At 33.9% G+C, this 22,095-nt stretch overlaps 2 protein-coding genes across 4 annotated transcripts; one reads left to right on the forward strand and one right to left on the reverse strand.

Moving 5' to 3' along the window:
• Positions 1 to 12,798, reverse strand: LOC132551255 (NAD-dependent protein deacetylase sirtuin-1-like). Of its 2 annotated transcripts, none has more exons than XM_060215370.1 (10): positions 12,751 to 12,798; positions 11,473 to 11,555; positions 10,273 to 10,369; positions 7,522 to 7,766; positions 6,799 to 6,951; positions 5,932 to 6,079; positions 4,632 to 4,711; positions 3,200 to 3,386; positions 2,046 to 3,008; positions 1 to 1,313 (listed from the first exon to the last, which is right to left on the reverse strand). In XM_060215370.1, exons 3-10 carry the CDS (start codon positions 10,313 to 10,315, stop codon positions 910 to 912), a joined length of 2,223 nt encoding a protein of 740 aa, XP_060071353.1. In that variant the 5' UTR covers positions 10,316 to 10,369; positions 11,473 to 11,555; positions 12,751 to 12,798; the 3' UTR covers positions 1 to 909. The 2 variants fall into 2 exon arrangements, with proteins under 2 accessions (XP_060071353.1, XP_060071352.1); XM_060215369.1 differs by having other exon boundaries at positions 12,691 to 12,791.
• A 306-nt stretch (positions 12,799 to 13,104) lies between these two features.
• LOC132551268 (J domain-containing protein-like) lies at positions 13,105 to 20,524 on the forward strand. Of its 2 annotated transcripts, none has more exons than XM_060215392.1 (5): positions 13,105 to 13,189; positions 13,959 to 14,037; positions 14,727 to 14,866; positions 16,749 to 16,869; positions 18,764 to 20,524. In XM_060215392.1, the coding sequence occupies exons 1-5, from the start codon at positions 13,112 to 13,114 to the stop codon at positions 18,844 to 18,846; spliced, it is 501 nt and encodes a 166-aa protein (XP_060071375.1). In that variant the 5' UTR covers positions 13,105 to 13,111; the 3' UTR covers positions 18,847 to 20,524. The 2 variants fall into 2 exon arrangements, with proteins under 2 accessions (XP_060071375.1, XP_060071376.1); XM_060215393.1 differs by having other exon boundaries at positions 16,749 to 16,860.
• The last annotated feature ends 1,571 nt before the right edge of the window (positions 20,525 to 22,095 follow it).

Genomic DNA, 22,095 nt, shown 5'->3' on the forward strand with positions numbered 1-22,095 from the left:
TTGAACTCTACATTAAAATTGTCTCCGAAAAAACACACATTCAAAAAATTTATAACCATCCTAAAACAATTATTAAGAAAATGACCTAAATATAAAGTCTAACCACAGTGTGGTGGACGGATGGGGTGAAGGCCTCAGCCTATTCATGGGTGAGGCCATAATAAACGTTTGTTGAAATTTGACCATTTATAAGCAATCTATATTGACAATTACTGTCTGATTTGGAAAAAAAAAATTATCTTATATGCAATAATTTTGTCAAATTCAAGTTACGAACCATTTGGATGGTGTTTTAGACATCCAATGCTAAGTCTTGTTCTAATAAGTTGGGGTTGTTGAAAATAGTATCTGAAAAGAAAACTTTGGAATTGAAATAAAAAATATGAGAGTATAAAAACCAAAATCATGGATACAATGGACTTCAGGACTATGAAGCTTATAGTTTAAGAAGACACAACATTCTCTTTCTTTACAACCAAGTAGCTGATAATGTGAACAGACGAGACAGTTGCCCATTCTCTTCATCAGGACAGATTAGAGTAGCTGTTAGTGTAAACAGACAAGACAGTTGTCCATTCTCTTAATCACAATGGAGTAGCTGACAATGTATACCGACAAGACAGCTATCCATTCTCTTAATCAGGACTAAGTAGCTGATAATGTAAACAAGATAGTGTCAATACAGACCTCTTTCTCTATGTATGTATTTTTTCATCATGTTAATGATTCCTGTGTATGCAGACACAGCAGTTGCATTTCTCTATATCTAAACTGGCCAAAAGCTTTAGTAGACACAACCTGCATAACATGTTTCTGACTTTGACATCAGTAGACACAGCAGCTGTGCCTTCTCTAATTCTCACTATGCCAATCACATTAGTACGCAAGTGTGCTTTGTTTACATCTAAGCTAGTCTATAGCTTCAGAAGACACCACAGGTGTGCTTTCTCTACTGATTGACTGAGTTGTTGACACCTGGTCATTTGACTGAGGAACAGGTGTGCTTTCTGTACTGTTGGAGTGTGTAGTTGACACCTGGTCATTTGACTGAGGAACAAGTGTGCTTTCTTTACTGTTGGACTGAGTAGTGGACACCTGGTCATTTGGCTGTGAACACTCCGAGGGTTGGACACAAGGTGACATTTCCATATCACACTCTTGGTTGTCTACTCTATCACCCAACCTAGAGTCAATAGAACAACAACTTGATGATGTTGAAGATTTTCTTTCATCTGTTTCATCATCACTACTGTCATAAACCTCCGCTCCCGAAAACACATACCGACATGGTGCCAGGTACAAGAATTGGTTTTCTGAAAAAGAAAGACATTCATTATTCTTTTTTATAAATTGTTGTGTACTTCCTTAATCTCCTTTCTCCCCCAGACATTAGATTTACTTCACCAACTGGTATCATTCAGAAGTGTCCTCTATATGACCATGTAATAATCTAAACAGTGAAAAAATAAAGAAAAATAAAGTTTGTTTGGATTTGTTAAAGTTAAATCAATTTTGCATTTACGAAAATTTGACTGCACATATCTCTGTGTAAACTGACTGATGTAACATGGAAGTTGACTTGTCATGGTCTTTAAGTCAATATTGTCCTACTATTTTGTGGTACACTCCTGGCCATGGCGAAGTGCATACACAGAAGTATCACAGATGGAACTCGATAGCATAATTTTTCATCTCACAAGGACCATAGCTTGGCTATTCAGGGTTGCTTTAGTAAATTATCTAATGTTATACAGATGTAATATCATGATAATGTCATTAGCATTAGTAGTAAGAATACCAGAACAAAAATAAATTTCCGCAAAGGTTAATAAGTAAAAATTTCAGATGTTTGCATAAGTTAGACTAATACATAAAAAGATCAGCAAACTTCATTAGTTTAAAGTTTTAGATGAGATGTGCTTAAAAAAGGAAATAACAAATGTGAACCTGACCCATCATTTTTTTCCCCAATATATTAAAATTTCATTATTTTACTTAAATACTTTAACTTCAATATAGTAAATAGAAGCTATATAATAACGTACCCTCTAACCGTTTGGAGAGACTGTCATGACGCTTTGGCTGCCACATGCTCCTCATCATTTCTAGGTCTGAATTCTCTTGGGAGCAGCTTGATCCCTGCTGGAAATTCTTGTTTGTCTCCAAGTCAGAATTCAGGTCTTCTTCAGCATTGCCCAATACAACCTTTGTATTATTGTCCAAAGGACTTGTGTTACTGTCCAAAGGACTTGTGTTACTGTCCAAAGGACTTGTGTTATTGTCCAAAGGAGTAATCTCACATTCTTTGGGTGTCAATGTTTTAGTTGCAGTAGTTGATTCAGCAATGGGAGTAGTAGAATGTTTGTCACTTTGCTGCAGATTAGATATGTCTGGTTCTACAGCTCTTTCTGTCACACTCTGCTGAGGATGTTTACATGTATCAGCAGACCTAATAATTTTTTGGTCCATGACAGGTATAGAAGTACTCACATTTTCTTGTAAAGATTGTGCACAATGATTTTGACCGATAACTTTATCCTCTGAAGAACAAACATGGAGATCTGAACTTTGACCCACTTCAGTGTCCTGTGGTTGACCAGCCTCCACTTGGTTTGTATTACACATTGAACTTTGACCTACAACAGAGTTATCTGAAGTCTGACCTTTAATTGAATCAAGACTTGAATTTCCTGCCAGTTGTTTGCTATCACTCACAACTTCTTCGAGTTTTCCATCCTGATTCTCTATTTTGTTAATAGTCTTATCAGTAATTTTCTCAACAGGAAACACATCATCTGCCATAGGATATGGAGGAGGAGTCTTCAGCTGGCATTTGGTCACCTCTTCCATGGGTGGTTCAGACAGACTAGAAATTCCCTCCCATTGCAGTCTCTTACACAACTCACTGACTATAGTGTCACAATTGCCAAGCAGTTCAACATCAAAGGTCATGTTCTTAAGAGGTTCCAGGTTAATGAGAATTTGTGGAACATCAGGAGGTAAAGAATCTGTTCAAAAGAACAAAATTTCATTTGAAGTAACATAAAGCATAAAACCATTCCAAGATATATAATGTAGGCATGGATGGCAAGTAGGAGCTATCTGCATTATCATTATTTTACCAGACAAAACTCCTATATCTTTACACAAACCTTGTTTTATCTTTGTAAAAGAAACACCATTAAATCAAACATCTTACTTGGAATAAGAGCAACTGGGCGAACTTTCAGTGATGACCCAATGACAATGAGTAGATCACATTTATCTTTATCAGCAGCCATCTGTTGATGAAATTCCTCAGGAAGACTTTCTCCAAAGAATACTATATCTGGCTTCATCACTGCTGCAGGGTCTTCTAGGGGACACTTGGGACAGTGGGGGATTACCTGTCAACACAGACCAGACTGGGTGTGTTTATGCTCTAAACAACTTTCTGAAAAGGTATAACATTACTAGAATGAAATAAAAATACTCAGTTCCTTACCACAATCTAATATCAATCCAAATTGTGTTGGAAGTCATTTCTTTATATTATATAGATCAACTAAGCTTGCCAATCATGTATAACAGCTCGATCGATTAAGGGGAGTAACTCTGATTACAAGAGTAACACTGTACTAAGCTGCCTTTATTCTAAATGTATAAAATGGAGAGGTTTCCTAAAATGATTATCTTTCAGCACCATCAAAACATGTAAATAACAAGTAAATATGTAGTGATTTGATAAGAAGATATCAGAAAAATGTACAAATTAAGGATTTCAGGAGGAAAGGCATATAACATTTAGAGTGACATCACGGTCAAACCAATTTTTTCTGGTTTTATTATAATTACATATATATATCTCAAGTGTATCACTTTGTGAATGATGATAGGTTTTCATTGATCTATGTACATAAAGACATTAAAAATCATAAAAAAAAAAATCTCTTGCCACAGTTTCTATGCATACATTTGTGTGTCTTACATGTTTAAAACACATGCACACAATACACCACATCAGTAAACAAGAATGGCTTCCCCGTGAATCGGTTGTGGTCTATAATTTTGTTTACAAAAGTTAAAGCAAAGTATGGCCAAATGGGCAGAAGAAAATCCAAAATTTCGCAAAGAAAGCTTACCATGGCAGATGGGAGCTTATCAGACAAGAATGCAACGAGGACTGTTAGTGTATTCTGCTGGACAGAGTGACCAAGTGGAACTAGGTCAAAGCTTTGCATGCCGTTTACAATACCTGCATGGCTGAGATTTTTACAGAAACAATGGCAGTTAATGTCAATTTGTTTGTAATTCTGAATCAACTTTGAGTTAGCAAACATTAACATTCGAGAGTTGAAAAACAAGTGTACGTACGGTGTCACTATTTTTTTCTGCCATCATATGTGTTCATGTATACAAATGAACCGCCTGGTTTTCAAAATAGTCACATGATGGTATCCGCTCTAAATTTGAAAGGACTTACCTAAATAAATTGTGTGGTCAAACTCGGCAATGAAAATAGCCTGTGAATATCATATAAATGTAACTGGAGGTGTATAAAACACAATCAGTAAAAAGAATAACTATTTCTCTGTGATGTTTCTTTAATGTTTTTAAACATGACATTTCTTTAAACATATCATTATACATACTTGTTTGAAAATATCTTCCTTAATATCATCTGCATTCATCTTGTGTTTGCAAACCATACAAGTAGCATTGGCAAATGATCCTGGGGAAACCAAGAAAACAAGTACATCCATATATTCAACATCTAGTATTTTTTCAAACAAGCATTTGAAACATATTTTCAGTAAACGCCAACAAATACTATATATCAAGATTTTTTTGCACACATCTATTTTTTGCAAATTTAGCAACCCCATCAAAATCATGAAAATTGAAATCGTAGAACTTGTATATTTTTAAGCTGTACATAAGACTTCTCCTGTGATTGTGCTTAATTTTGATATACTGGCATGACTGCTTTATATAATACCCTCTTCGCATACGAGTATAGTACATAAACACTTTTTTAATCACATACCCTGGGTATACTTTTCATAAGAAAAAGAAGATATGTACAATGAAAAGCTCATTCCAACAGTGGTATGCATGGCATGTCACTGAGCAGCTAGCAAAAGATGACAATGTCGAAAATATTAAATTACCCTTGTTACTAACAACACTTAAACCAGTCGGTGCCAAATAGATTGTACAGATGTATGACCACATCAAAAGCAATCCTGATGTGGTAATAAATGGCTTTGTTAAAACCTGAATTTCAAAATATGTAAGCTAGCTAAACACATCTCCTCTCATGAGCTGATCACAGGGTTTAATAATTGTTCGTCCAGGCCTCTAAACAAGTGATCATTTGAGAAATAAAGTTCCCTTTATATCAATATTCTGTATGTTTTACTTTTCATTCTGAAACAGGAAAACTGCAAAAAATAAAACATGCAACTATTGCACATGTTACATTTTGAAGATTTTCACAAAAAATGCACATCATAATAAAAACTATCCTGATACCCAATATACGGTCTATCATACATATATTTGGGCATTGATAGGAATATTTTTCAGTTTCATGCTGGTATGAAAGAAAAACATTTTAGCAAACTGAATGACTGTGTGTAGAAATGAAGCAGAAAAATTGATGAATCAGCATTTTGCATACAAAACAAAACAAACAAATCTACATGTGTAGATAAAAAGATGAATAATGTAGATTTGAAACGAATGCCCCAACTGGCAAGAAGTGAAAGTATGCAATTTTATCTTCAGGTGTAATAATTACCTTTTTGGTACTGGTTGACCAAAATAGATGACCAAACTTAATCATAAGTTGAATTGGTGCAAACATTACAACTACAAATCACATCTTTATTCCATATCTCCATGAGTTTTATCTGAACCCATAAATCATATACTTAATGTACCACTTACCATGGCACTGAATAACACTGCTTATGCCTGCCACTTGCTCCAGAGTATCAATGTTCTGTGTATAGTTGCGCAGAAGCTTCCCCCGACCTTCTAACATTTTGATGAATTTGTGAGATTTGGACGGTTCAAACTGGCCTGGATAGATTTCCTATAAATTAATAGCAAGGTTTTTATGTTATTTATGCCAAGGGCACCTTGTGCATGAGTGATTGAAATAAAGGAAGTGGTAAATAAGTATTTGGAAATTTACAAAAAAGGTGTTTAACATCGTGAAAAGCATCATCATTTTCCTTTCTGTTTCTGAAAACTTGGTAAAAAAAAGTCAAGAATCAGGGCTGCTATAACAAAATTTGGGTAAGGCTGAACTTTTATTAACAGTGACTTTGAAGAGAGTACCAAAAGCAGCCACCTTCTGATGGAAATGCAGGGCATTAAGTAGGATAAAAATCTCAAGAATCTGTGACTGTCACTCCTGGAATCCTCAGAGAACCAAAACATAATCATTGTAGTCAAAATATCAAAACTCAGAGTCAATATTTCAATATGTGTGTTGGTTTATAAATGAATTAAAGCCACTCAAATTTCTGAGAAACAAAGTTTTTCCCACTTTAAACTGAACAGTATATGAAATGATGAAGTCAACACAGCCCTAAAGTTTTCAGGACTTATATCAATCTTTAGGTAATTTATATGTACCGGTGAATTAATTGTGATTTAATTCAACCCTATTATCAAAGTCAAAGTGATTATAAAGAGCTCTTCCCCTGAAAAATTAAACCTGACACCCACTCATGCATTAAAATTCACATCCTTAACAGATCTTACATAAATATTTCAACTACATCTTGACAAGTCAGTTAGTCTTACCTTTGCAAATTTGAAGAAAGGTCTTGGGTCAGCCCTGAAGTATTTGATATCAAACATTGCCTGAGGGTCAGGAAGATCTGGAAAGTCAACAGCTAGTCTGGCATATATACCATTCCTAGACCTAAAATCAGGGATACCACATGATACTGACACCTGAAAGGTAAAAAATACTTGTAACAATATCCTTCATATTACAATTTCTTACATATTTTTTTTACATGTTTGATATTTTAGAGATGAAGGAATGATATTATACAACAGACTGTGTTGATTAATAAGGTACACAATAACATTGGAAACACACTATTTAGGTAATATTTACAAATAGAATTGCTGAAAGGAAGCAAGTACTTAAATTTTTTCATTACATTTGACATTATCATTTAAAATATATATTAACTAGATTTGAGAAGGACTTGGCTAATGAGAATGAGAAAAAAAAAAAAAAACCTGAAATAAAAGACAGTATCAGAAGACCAGCAACAAACTATTAAACCATAGGGCTTGAATTCAAGTTTTGGTTTCAGTTTCTGTATGAAAACTTTAGTCTAATCTAATCCAGACATGTTATTTTATTGTAAATTGACAAACAAAACCGTATAAAAAAAACTTGCATAGTTAAAGTTATTAGAGAAACAGCAGCAATGCTTATGATTTAAAATAGAGTACTTAATAAGAGATATTGACAGAATCACAACAATTTTGTGACAGAAATCATCTTACCCCTGCTCCTGTCAATACCATGATCTTACTACAAGTCTTCAGAAGATGAAGGACATCATCCATGGTATTAACATGAAGAAGCTTCTTTCTTCTTGGGGGTTCAGACATGATATTGACGATTATTTTCCAAAGAGTAAAATCATCCATATCTTCCGGAATAAGGACGTCTGACATGATCAGGTCATTGAGAATGACACGAGGATTGATTCCTGTCATCATCTGATCTTGAACCCACATCATGGAACCTAGTTCACAACAAATCCCACAGTGAGTCAAGTGTAAAAGTTTCAGACTTAACATAGGGTGATTCTAGCAAAACATCTACTTTCAACACCCCTAACTCCAAAACAAATCATGTCTTTCCATGTTTCTGTTTCCTGCTTACAAATTATGGGTGGTACATCTAAACAGGATCTGGAATCATAGGGTTTGATAAGAAGCATAAAATAAGATTAATGTTTTAGTATTTTCCAGGTTATAAGCCACACCGCCAGTTTTAGTGATTTTTTTTATAATTTTATCCACATATAAGCCTCACCGGAATATATAGCAAAAGACTGCTAAACACCTTGTTTATATAACCTTGGTCTACCAACATGACACAACAATATAAACCTGGTATGCTGATATCACAACAATATAAACCTGGTATACAGACTAACAACAATATAAACCTGGTATACTGACATGACACAACAATATAAACCTGGTATGCTGATATCACAACAATATAAACCTGGTATGCTGATATCACAACAATATAAACCTGGTATATGACTTACAACAACATAAACCTGGATATGACTAACAACAATATAAACCTGGTATACTGACTAACAACAATATAAACCTGGTATACTGACATGACACAACAATATAAACCTGGTATGCTGATATCACAACAATATAAACCTGGTATGCTGATATCACAACAATATAAACCTGGTATGCTGATATCACAACAATATAAACCTGGTATACTGACTAACAACAATATAAACCTGGTATACTGACATGACACAACAATATAAACCTGGTATTCAGACTAACAACAATATAAACCTGGTATACTGACTAACAACAATATAAACCTGGTATACTGACTTACAACAACATAAACCTGGTATACTGACTAACAACAATTTAAACCTGGTATACTGACTTACAACAACATAAACCTGGTATACTGACTAACAAAAATATAAACCTGGTATACTGACTAACAACAATATAAACTTGGTATACTGACATGACACAACAATATAAACCTGGTATACTGACATGACACAACAATATAAACCTGGTATGCTGATATCACAACAATATAAACCTGGTATGCTGATATCACAACAATATAAACCTGGTATACTGACTTACAACAACATAAACCTGGTATACTGACTAACAACAATATAAACCTGGTATACTGACTAACAACAATATAAACCTGGTATACTGACATGACACAACAATATAAACCTGGTATACTGACTTACAACAATATAAACCTGGTATACTGACATGACACAACAATATAAACCTGGTATACTGACTTACAACAATATAAACCTGGTATACTGACTAACAACAATATAAACCTGGTATACTGACTAACAACAATATAAACCTGGTATACTGACTTACAACAATATAAACCTGGTATACTGACATGACACAACAATATAAACCTGGTATACTGGACACAACAATATAAATACTGATATCACAACAATATAAACCTGGTATACTGACTAACAACAATATAAACCTGGTATACTGACTAAAAAAAATATAAACCTGGTATACTGACTAACAACAATATAAACCTGGTATACTGACTTACAACAATATAAACCTGGTATACTGACTTACAACAATATAAACCTGGTATACTGACTAACAACAATATAAACCTGGTATACTGACTAACAACAATATAAACCTGGTATACTGACATGACACAACAATATAAACCTGGTATACTGATATCACAACAATATAAACCTGGTATACTGACTAACAACAATATAAACCTTGTATACTGACTTAACAACAATTTAAACCTGGTATACTGACATGACACAACAATATAAACCTGGTATACTGACTAACAACTGGTATACTGACTTACAACAACATAAACCTGGTATACTGACTAACAAAAATATAAACCTGGTATACTGACTAACAACAATATAAACCTGGTATACTGACTAACAACAATATAAACCTGGTATACTGACTAACAAAAATATAAACCTGGTATACTGACTAACAACAATATAAACTTGGTATACTGACATGACACAACAATATAAACCTGGTATACTGACTAACAACAATTTAAACCTGGTATACTGACTAACAACAATATAAACCTGGTATACTGACTTAACAACAATTTAAACCTGGTATACTGACATGACACAACAATATAAACCTGGTATACTGACTAACAACAATATAAACCAGGTATACTGACTAACAGCAATATAAACCTGGTATTCTGATATCACAACAATATAAACCTGCAATACAACCATTGCAATAATATTAACTTGGTATACTGACATCACAAGAAAGCTTGCATACCAACATGACATTGTCAAGAGACATGTTCTTACTTTGTCTAAGATCTCGGGAAATTTATATTCAGTTACTTACCTGATAATGCATATCATATCAGTTCTGACATGTTGGAAATATCTACCAGAAGACATGTTCTCTGTAAGATTTATCACTGATACCTACCAGGTGATGTGGTTTGCCAGGCATCTTCACTCAGTCCAGACATGTCACTGACATCACTCAAGTTGTCTAGATCACCCACTCCATCAGTATCTCCCTCCTACACAAAAGAAATGTTTTATCAAATTTGTCTGACAGTTTGTTTATGAAAGAATTGCTAGTCACATAACACACTCTTGAGAAAGACATTTCCACCAAGTATTATAGAATCTAATCATTTAAGGCATCAAAACTTTGTGTAATTTGTGATGACAGCCATCAACCTGTTAAGGTCATATCTGAATCTAACAAATGATCATGATCACATGCACAGAGATTCATATAGCTACTTGTCTATATTGTCTCAATATTAATGACATTTTAAAATGACAAGCTTTTCAGTAAACAAGAGGCCCATATGACTTGTATTGTTCACCTGACATTGTTTGCTTCATCCAAACTAAAGGAAAATAAATTCTAATTACAGGTTGATATCTATTTCCCTATTTGGCCCCATCCTTCTGCACTAAGGGGTGTCAGGCAAACCATTTATACACAAGAGATCCCAGAGAGATCTTGGTGCCCACCATAGACTGATCTTAATTTGTTCTTTCCATTCTTCTGTTAATAATCTTTACCTCCCAAATTCAAGATAGTTGGCTGTAAGTCATTGTTTTTTTAATCATCAAAATATCAAACTGGCACAATTAGGGACCAAGGGGAGCTTAACCTACATATAACATTTCAGCAAGAACCATAAAGAAATATCAATAACAATTTTTATTAGGCAAAATTTATGATGGCAACCTGTCAGCCTTTTTGTTTTTGTACCAAGGGAAACCTACATATCAAATTTGATAAAGATCCATAAAAAATAGCCATAACTTGACTGATTTATACTAAATTTGAAAGAATTTGCTGTATGTCCCATTTTGGGCCCCATTGCTCCCACCCCAGGAAGCCATGACCCACCATCACATTTATACAAACTTCTGTCCCCTTCCTCTGAGGATACATTTGACCAAATTCAGTCAAAATTTGCTCAGTTGTTCATGACAAGGAACGATTTGTAGAAAAAGTTGATGGACAGACAACTGACACTGCAATATGCAGTAAGTTGACTTGGCCTTTTTGGGTAAGTAAGCTGATTAACTATATGCAAAATGCCAAACAAAATGAAATATCTGGTAACAAAAAGACAATGTAATTGGCACATATACTTACAACATTATTGTGCACAAGTTGTCCTTGATTGTTGGTTTCCTCGGTTAGCGCGTCCTGCCTTGCCACATCATAATTACCATTCACTATAAACAAAATGTTCATATCTCAGTTATTGGAAACGGAAAATGCTTCACAAGGTTCCTTTATAAATTACATTAAATCTTGATAGTTTTACATGAAGGCTTGCAAAAATATGAATACTGCCAGCATTGCCCTCCATTGTGTCTGTCTGTACATTTGCATCACTTATTTCAGAAACTCTATTCATGGAGCTTTCAATGTCAGGGTGATACAATCTAAAAATGTTTCTATATTGTACTTTTTTCATAAGTGCATGCATGTTTGGTATGAATCCTGTAGTATGGTAGTTGCTGTGATATATTCAATAAATCTTGCATTGAAATCCTGCTTCGTCAGAAACAGTGGACTAACAAAGTATCACTGTAGCTTAGAGGTACATGTAATCATATATCTTGCATGTCTCTGCTTCTCCATATCTTCAGGAATAAGCAAATATGTACAAAGAGATTAATTATTTTGTTTTCCCTATCATTTATAAAATGGACTATCCACAAGTAAGGGCTGAGGCAAACCAACATTGCATATGAAATTTGAGAATGATACATCTAGTGCTTCTCCACAAACATTGACAATAAGACAAAGAATATTTGGTTGTTTAATCTGATGACCATCTGATTGTGGGCTAAAAAGTTGATGTCAGAATGATTTGGACTACATATTGGGGTACCACCTGGCAATACAAGTACCCTAGACATACTGTCAATCATAATATCCAATGCTTTAACACCATTAGAGCTGGAAACTGGATAATTGTAATAATCACCCTACTTTCCGAAATTAATTCATCTAATGAACTCATAGAATGATACCACTGGTATTTTATAATCAGCGAGTATGAATGACATTACATTTTCCAACATATGGAGATTAAGAACACATACTTTCTCAACGTGAAAAATAGGTCACCGTGACCTAATTTATAAGCGCATATCATGTCATCACACCTTTTCCAACAATTGAGTTTTGTGCTCATTGGCAATTCCATTGGATGTGTTCAGCTGTCATACAATATATTCCACTGGATATAAAATATCTATATGACGATAGCGACATATATACTGTTCAACTTTTCCCACACAGTAGGCCTGTCACAACTAAAGGGGCATAACTCAAAATTATTTTAAAATACGGATATACCTATGTCGGATGAACTCGCGTTGTTCTGGTGCGTTTGAGATTCTGATCCTTTTCTTGTACCTGTTGAATCAACATTAGATGTACAGGAAAAATCACAGTCACCAGAAGTGCTATCTGGTTCTATCTTTTGGCGTTTTGATGGGACCTCTTCCAAAATCTTCACGTCTTCCGCCATTTTCTCCTGTTCGACCATCTACCGCATGCGCACTAAAAGATTAATTTCAGGGGAGGTATCATTGTTTTTAGAATTTTTCACGAAGGAAATATAATTTACGTAGAGAGAAGGAAACTGCGACCCCGGAATTGTTTGCAATATATTTTATATGTTTTATTGCAGGAACAAAACCGTTTATATAAGCTTTGTAACATGTAAAGCTGCCACTATCAATTCCATTTTTCAATATGCAAATGAGATCCCGACATGGAGGCGATCTTAGAACATGAGCATAGAGAAGAGGATGATTTCTATAAAATTCTGAATTGTAGCGAACATTCAACGGTACGTGATATTGTGACGGTAATACAATCAATTTGGAAAAAGATGTTATAAATTGTGTGCTCTTATAGAATCGTGCAATTATGTTAGATCGTTCTCAAATATTCGAGCTTCAATCCGAAAGTAGGCGAGCGCGGGTACCTGTCAACAGACCTCATATGTCAGATTTGAGCACAGGTTATATCTAGTTAACGATCAAACAATGCTTCCTAACTGAATTTTATTCTAAAGTGTCCGGAATGATATGAATGTCAGGTGATGTCTGAATTTCCCCTACAGTGCATATGCTGGTAACGTGCACATGCTTACATTTAGGGACTAACGATGACAAAAGCCTACTGGAATTACAGTTAGTGTAATCATGACATCGACAGAAATGTTAACGTTGTAGTCATGTCAGTTTGTTGAACACGTATTCTTTATATATTATGTAAGGTGGAAAACATGCTTCCAGACTGGATTTGAAAGTTAGCAAGGCATCAATAAATATACGTTAAGACTAAGACTTATTTTAATATGTTTTTGAATATTTGATTTCAGTGAAAGCAGTTACTGATCATTCATTTGACTTTTAGTTGAATATCTCTTTCTTTGAGATCCACATAAAGGTGGTTCATGAAGAGACATTTTGAATGTTTGCAAGAGACTAATAAGTCAACATTATCCTCATTGTATGAAAATACTAAAAATTTTCAGATAGTCATAGCATGAAAGTCCACATTGAGTAGCAGACCTTCAAGTTGCTGTTTAAAATTTCATTTATTTTTCACAGATAGAACAGATAAATACAGAGTACAAGATCCTTGCTTTGGAATATCATCCTGATAAAAACCCTGGTGACCATGCTGCAGGTAAATAGAATATTAAGATTTACACTCTAATTTTTGTTGTTGTTCAAGTAGTTGATAGATCTAAGCATTATGTAGGTTAGTCATTTTCTAGCTGAAATTTATAGCGATTGTTTATTAAAACACCAGGAACAAACAACAAATTCGTGCCAGGGGTATATATGGCAGGATAAGGAAAAGACAAAAGGAAATTTAATGTTCCTATTCCTTTAGAAAATGAAATAAAAAATTTTTATAGTATCGAAAGCAACAATAATAAAAGCATGTTGAAACTATGGTCAGTTCCATTAAAGACTTTAAATAATACCTTAACTTTAATGATGCTATACATGTATAAAGAAAAGATAATTCACAGTTTTGCCTTGACTTCATTTAACTATACCTTAAACCAGTGTTTTAGTTTAAGAAAGAAAACTCATTTGCAGAACAAACACACACCTGTAACCAGGTATCTATGCTGAGACTTTCAGGTCAGAAGTGATAGGGTTTAATTGCTATTGAACGCTTCTACGAGATGACACTTCCTATGATAGGAAACTATGGCACTCTTTGGCGCACACTTCATGTTGAAGCATCAGTTTTTACGTGTTTGATTTGTTAAATCATTCAATCCTAATTCTGTGAGAAACTTATTAAATTTTTGCTTCTGAAGATTTATTTTATCTTTCTTTTCTTTTTTTAATTTTTTCAAGACGAAAAATTTGCAAGACTTCAAAGAGCAAAGGAAGTATTATGTGATCAGGAGACAAGGAAGAGATATGATCAATGGAAAAATTCTGGAATTGCGATGTCATATGACAAGTGGTGTGGTTTACGGGATTCTGTACAGACAGTGAGTTACTAAACAGCTGTACAATGGAAAATGGCTTGTAAAATAGGAAGTTATAACCACATAACTGTGATTTGAATTATAGGCTCACCTTGTCCAGTTTCAGTAAGCCAGAAAATGTGCTGCAAATAAATGCTGAGACTTCAGTGATGGCTTATAGAGAAAATATAGTCATGTACTGTATAGAAACTTCCATTAGCCCAAATATATGTTTAACAGTGTGACTAGTTTCATCAGAATTTCATTAGTCACCTGTTCTATATAGATACGTGTACTCTGATCAATCACATGTTCTGTATAAAAAAAAACTGTCATCAGTCACCTATACTGTATAGTATCTGTCATCAGTCACCTATACTGTATAGTATCTGTCATCAGTCACCTATACTGTATAGTATCTGTCATCAGTCACACATGTATGTACTGTATAGTATCTGTCATCAGTCACCTATACTGTATAGTAAATGTCATCAGTCATACATGTTTGTACTGTATAGTATCTGTCATCAGTCACACATGTATGTACTGTATAGTATTTGTCATCAGTCACACATGTTTGTACTGTATAGTATCTGTCATCAGTCACACATGTATGTACTGTATAGTATCTGTCATCAGTCACACATGTATGTACTGTATAGTATCTGTCATCAGTCATACTTGTATGCACTGTATAGTTTCTGTCATCAGTCATACATGTATGTACTGTATAGTATCTGTCATCAGTCACATGTATGTACTGTATAGTATCTGTCATCAGTCACATGTATGTACTGTATAGGATCTGTTATCAGTCAACTGCACTGTATAAAAATGTCATCGATCACCTGTACTGTATAAAACATGTCATCAGTTAGATGACATATAATAGATGTCATTAATCACCTGTATTCTATAAAACCTTTCATCAGTCACTTGCTCTGTATAAAAACTAATCAATCACCTGTTCTGTATAAAATCTGACATCAGGTAATAATCAGCTTACGTTAGGATCACTTCTATCAGTATCTACTGTAATTCCATTTAAATTGGCTTTGTGTCGATTTCCAGCTTAAATTCATGAACATGTCATTTTTAGTTTGCCTGGCTTGATCTTGACTTGATGGATCTTGGGCCTCTTATTGATGGGAGAAGAGGAAATTTTTTAAAAGCAATCCATCTCTGTTGGAATGCACAAATTCTGTCCCAGTTTGACTTAAAACATCCTTTGGTGAAGAGGACTCATTGTGTTAACGATAGGTCTCTGCCTCCTGAGACAGGAGTGGTAGAGTCCTTTATGGGAAATAAAGTAAATTCTTTATAATCCTTCTTCTTCAGTAGGATTGTCTGGATATTGTCCAAATTTGATCTGAAATATTGTAGGATGAAGAAAATATTTTGTTTAAGTGATGGGTGTCATACCCTTGGGCAAGAGGAAAGGGGCCCAATTGGATAAGTCAAGCAAATTCTTTAAAGGCCCTTTTCTGCAAGACAGCTGGGATTTTATCCCAAATGGATAAGAAACATCATTGAGGGAAGGATCTAAATTTGATGTAAACAGTGGGTGTGACTCCCCTGGGGTCATAGGGGCGGGGCCCAAAATGGGAAGTACAGCAAATTCTTTACAATCCTTCTTATTCTGTCGGAATGTCAGGATTCTGTCCCAGTTAGATCTTGAATATCGTAGTATGAAGGGAAATCCATTTTGATTTTGAATTCTGTCCTAATTTTGTCTGCAGTATCCAGTATCCCCCCTCCCCCAAGTTAAACCTTAACAGTATGTAAATCAGCACCAATTAGTTTTGGTATAGGTTTGAACATTCAACTCTTATAATTTATAATTTTAAATGCTTCAAATCAAACATAATACTTTTTCCTGCATCCTGATATCATCTTTTTATTGCAGTCCATGCACTGGGCATCTATTAAACCCCAACCCATGTTGGATCACCCTGATCACAAGATAAAACCACGAAACCAACAGCCTGTCAGAGCCACGACCACATCAAACCCGCTAGGTAATGCAGGTAAAATCAAAGCTAATTATCACTGTCTAGATTTTCTTCTTATTAATTATGTTGATAAATAAATAAACATTTTAGTGTGTGAAAAGTCCATAATTTGAATTCTATTCGTTTTAATGGTACAGCAATTTCAGTAATCAAGTTAAGAAAATAGTTAAAAGTTATCTTCAAATGATGGAACTCTTCATATGCCATCATTTTTGTTTCTGTGAAAATACATGGCCGAACTGCTGTACTGGATAGAGAAAGTGTTGGCAATATCATGGAGGAGAATTTGATTATAAACATCCTGTCAAATCACTTTGGCCACGTAAAAAGGAGGTCAAATAAAGTATAAGATTTGGATAGAGATACATCCAAAAACGTCCAATACGAGGACAAGTTTCAAAATTGGATTTTTTTTTTCAGATCTAGCAAAGCTAATAAAGTTTGTGTATAGTTAACAGATATATGTGTTTTATCATGGAGTAGGAAATTCTTGTAAAGTTCTTCTTTCTGTAATAAATCTGATTTTAATTTGTCATACAAATATACAAAATATAGGAGGGTGTATTTTAAGTATTTGATACAAAAGTACTGTGTGGTTGGAAATTGGTGATAAGGTCCATTATTCTTGGAACTTTTAATTTCATGTTCAAGAGTTAGGTAAAAATCAGAGCGTAGTAGCGTTATTGATAGACATACCCAGCATTGATGGTTTTTAGAGTCAAATTCTGATGCAGTTTATTCCTATTCTCCTTTGGGACATGTATCCTATCCTATGAATGTAAAATTTGATCAATAAACATAACTGTATCAATTGAATGGAAGTGATTGACATATGCAAGCTTTCCTTACTGTTAAGGGGTAGAACCCAGAGCTCTTAATCCTGGCAGCCTCATCAAAACAAAAAAAGTACATGTTGATAACCATATAGAAATATGATTGCTTAGGAAATAACATTTGATGTTTTAAAAAAAAATTTAATTTTTCTACATCAATAAATAGTTACAGACCATATAATACGTGATGGTTTCACAGTTTCATGTCTAAACACACATCAGATGCTAAAGAGATTGCAGTGATAAAGATTACAACATCAGTCACTGACAATCAGGGGAGGTAATCAAGTAGGCTTTGACCACTTATTTTCTGAATTCATAAAACATGGACATATGAAATATGGAGTATCTCAAGATTGATGTTGCATAAAATACTTTCATATGATTGTTGCTTTACAAATCCATGTTCTCAAAAATGTATGTCAGAATGATTCTTATGAACTGTGAAGTCGAATGATATATGAGATCGTGGTTTAATAATTGTTTGTTTTATTTTTATATATATTGCCACAGTTCATGGCATTCTGTAAATACTGTGTTGTTGTTACAAAACATTTAGAATAGATATTGGTTCTGCCATAACTTCTACCGAAGAAACTAGTTAATTCCCATGAAAATATAGAATTATTTTGCTGTTCTCTCGTCACAAGTTCGATGATTTCCCATACTTCATTAAAGGTTTAGCAATCGTGCCTTATTACTGTAAAGTATTTTGGATCATTCAAATTTTCAGAGTTTTAGCAAAAGCTTAATGCATTATCAAAAAATTTCCACAAAAGTCATGAAATGGGTCATTGTTAGTTTTATTTTCAAGGTACTATAGCAATTTTTTGTCCTTATTTTCTATGCTCCAAAATAGTGTAACATAGAATCCCTCAAAAATCACAACAGTATTTTGAACAGTCGCTGCTTGCAAAGTCATTGTAGGAAATCAGTCCAATATTGCATTGTTACCATTGTCTCCCTACAACTACGGGATATCCACAGTAATACCAAGGAAGACAATGATATTGTAAGTTTATTCAAAACTACACTCATTTTCATTCCATGTAAGTATTTTACTTTCTATTTTACAGTCACAAGAGAAGCTTCCTCAGCCCCATGGGAAAGAGATGCGGCTTCTGTTACTCTTTCCAAGTTTAGAAACTATGAAATTTGACAAACTAAGGTCACGACCAGATGGCTGTATTACTAAAGAAGGATCAATATTATTGGTATAAGGACACATTCAAGTCATTTAATATCAGATATGAAGGGAAATATTCTGTGTCTTGCTTGATATATAGGTACATTGTACATTTTTGAAAACAATCTTGAAAACATAAACTTGACCATTTCTATATATGTTATTACAATTACACCGGGGTTGGTACTGTCTTGTTTATTTGTAAAATTATTTCAATTACATATTGAAATGTTCCTCCATAAAAACGAGTTAATTTCCTACTTTTTTATGTACTCTGACAATTACATTCCTGTCATCAACTGCTAACATGTGAAAACATGCTCTGAATCCTTCTTGCTATATCTTTTAGGGCTTTAGAAGTCTTTACTAGTTACTTGATTTGAAACCAGATTTCAAAACATGGATTGAGCTGTAGCTACTCCAGGGTGCTGTGAGAGTACAAGAACTAGAAGTTTTATATCAAGTCATGTGTAAGAACACTGAACAACTTTTAAAATTTTAATATTAACAGAACAAGGATAAAGATTGTATAAAATGGTACAATACATAGAATAGATATTACTGATATTTTAGATAAGGTATTAAAGTAATTGTGTATGGACAGGTGAATATCACAAGGGCTGAAAAAGCATCAGTAGCATGTGATATTGTGAGTTTGTCTGGCTCAGTAATGCATACAATTTTTAAGAAGGGAATGAGCAAATGAGTGTTGAGAGGGTCCATGTGTGTAAGGAAACTGAAGTACCCGGAGAAAACCTTAGTTGGGCAAGGTTGCCCCATACACATCACATCTGATTTGTAAATATAACCTTTGTGAAGGATAGGAGTGGTATATCGTAACCATTATGCCATTGGCCTACTTATATAAATGGTTCTCTCTGTAGATTGTCCAGTATGCTGTTAGATAGTATAGAACAGAAAACTTCTCAGAGCTCAACCATCCAATTAAGGCTACCGTATAATATTTCTTTTCAAGCTCTTCTGGAAGGACACAAAAATCTTTGTGTAAATCAATGCACGGAAATGTTTTGTTTAGATTTTCAAAGAATTTCTTGTATAACACATACTCTTCCTAAATTTGACCTCAAGGTGCACAGAAGATTTGTAAGAAACTTTTTGGGCAGTTGCTGAACTTCACTGTCCATCATTAGCTTTCTTTGGATTTTGGTAATCATTTGACTCACTTGTAGGAGTGGTTCTGTTAAAAAAAGAACAATATGTATACATTGAAATACAGGTTACTCTTCTTGAGAATAAAATAGGTAATGCAAATGAGGTTTAATGGTAGGAGAGAATTGTTCAAGCATGCTAGAAATGCAGATACAATATAGATATATAAAAATTCTTAGTGTAGAAAGGGAAAAAACTGAATGTGTAAATTTTATAAGTGTATTTTACACTATTTCATAACAAGAAGATCTTCAGATCATTAAATGTCTTTCAGAGATAACCGTTAACACTGTTAAACAATACATATGGATATATATAGCTTTAATTCAAAGTCAGTTGTTTCCATTATGCCTGGAGAAGGTAGTAGATTATGTATCACATTCCATTATTCCATTTGTAATTTTTATTATATATGTATCTATTGTATTTACCTGTAATTTTATGATACCTTGTTACAGATACATGTTATGTAAGGGAGACAACTATCATTTTTTAATCTTAAAGTTTAATTTAATGTTTTTTTTATGTAAAACAATTCTGTATAAATATGATATATACCAGTAGCCTGCTTGATAAATTGAATTGTATCTCCTTTTTCGCAAATCATCAAAATATGATTATTATTTTAAGTGTATAAAAGTCAAAGTGTTGTGTTGAATATTGCTTGAATAATCCCACACTCAATAATTCTTTAAAAAAAATCTCTGTAACATCAGCAGTAAAAATTTACACGTAATGATTTATCATAAATCTTTGGAACCATTTATCTAAGCTGTTGGGAATGTTGATGGCAGATTATTTGGTAATTATGTATACAGTTTCAGTATTATGTGGTATTATATCTCTTCGTCTTTCTCACATTTCTTTTTACAGCATTTCCTTACACTAGTCAAGTGAAGCCAGCTTGTTATGATAACAAACATTTTGTTATTGTTGATTGATGTATACAACGTTTATTTTTTTTATGTAATGAATAAAAAGTGTGAATTGTTGAACAATTAAGATGTTAAATTGTTTGTATGGGGAAAAAAAATCAATGAACAATATTTGGTAGCTCTCCTGGAAAGGTTAATACAGTATGTACATTATTCCTTGATGAACAACATTTGGTAACTCTCCAGAAGAGGTTAATAAAATGTATTCTTTATTTATATAAATTTATTTGTATATAAATTACTAGAATTACTAGATAGATTGATTTAATCCGCAATTTTGTCTGGACTTTGTTGTAGTCTGATAACCGACACACAGAAAGAAATTGTAGAAAACACCTGGTGGCTGGAGCTTGTTATTGAACAGACTAGTTGACACTGCATAACTCTCCAGATCTTTTTTCTTTCTAATTCAATTTCTTTGATGCACTTTTCATGTTGTTTCCATCAAAGAAACATTTGGGGCTGTATTTCAGGTAGCCTATATTTGCTAATGTTTCCAGGTATTTGTTCTTGTTTGTGTTGTACAGTAAAATGGTGAAAGTATGGATTTGAATGATATGGCCAGTTTGATGGTTTCCACTGGGGAAATAGACCTGATCTTGGGAAAAGTATCCTTGTTTCTGGATGAGGAACATTTAATAGCACTCTTGGATAGTGTTACAGTTCTCCTGGACAGGTTAGCTTATTTCACCGGCGATTTTTCCATTTTAAAAAACCACTAGTCAAAACTAGCCATATCTCTTGTAGTAAATTATCTCTTATCACTGATCACATGTTCTGATCACTGATCATGTGACTCTTATCACTGATCACATGTTCTGATCACTGATCATGCGACTCTTATCATTTATCACATGTTCAGATCACTGATCATGTGACTCTTATCACTGATCACATGTTCTCATCACTGATCATGTGACTCTTATCACTGATCACATGTTCTCATCACTGATCACGTGACTCTTATCACTGATCACATGTTCTGATCACTGATCACGTGACTCTTATCACTGATCACGTGACTCTTATCACTGATCACATGTTCTGATCACTGATCATGTGACTCTTATCACATGTTCTGATCACTGATCATGTGACTCTTATCACTGATCACATG

Source organism: Ylistrum balloti, unplaced genomic scaffold (assembly GCF_031769215.1).
Source record: "Ylistrum balloti isolate Yb309-2 unplaced genomic scaffold, AGI_CSIRO_Ybal_v1 Utg370190, whole genome shotgun sequence".
NCBI lineage: Eukaryota > Metazoa > Mollusca > Bivalvia > Pectinida > Pectinidae > Ylistrum > Ylistrum balloti.

Bases quoted from the DNA above. Each gene is read 5' to 3' on its own strand.
- LOC132551255 (XM_060215370.1), bottom strand. From the start codon at position 10,315: ATGTCTGGACTGAGTGAAGATGCCTGGCAAACCACATCACCTG. The intron at 6,080-6,798 runs GTAAGACTAACT...ATTAATTTATAG, and splicing joins CTTTCTTCAAATTTGCAAAG to GAAATCTATCCAGGCCAGTT. The intron at 3,009-3,199 runs GTAAGATGTTTG...TCTTTTGAACAG, and splicing joins CCCAGTTGCTCTTATTCCAA to ATTCTTTACCTCCTGATGTT.
- LOC132551268 (XM_060215392.1), top strand. From the start codon at position 13,112: ATGGAGGCGATCTTAGAACATGAGCATAGAGAAGAGGATGATTTCTAT. The intron at 14,867-16,748 runs GTGAGTTACTAA...TTTTTATTGCAG, and splicing joins TACGGGATTCTGTACAGACA to TCCATGCACTGGGCATCTAT. The intron at 16,870-18,763 runs GTAAAATCAAAG...TCTATTTTACAG, and splicing joins AAACCCGCTAGGTAATGCAG to TCACAAGAGAAGCTTCCTCA.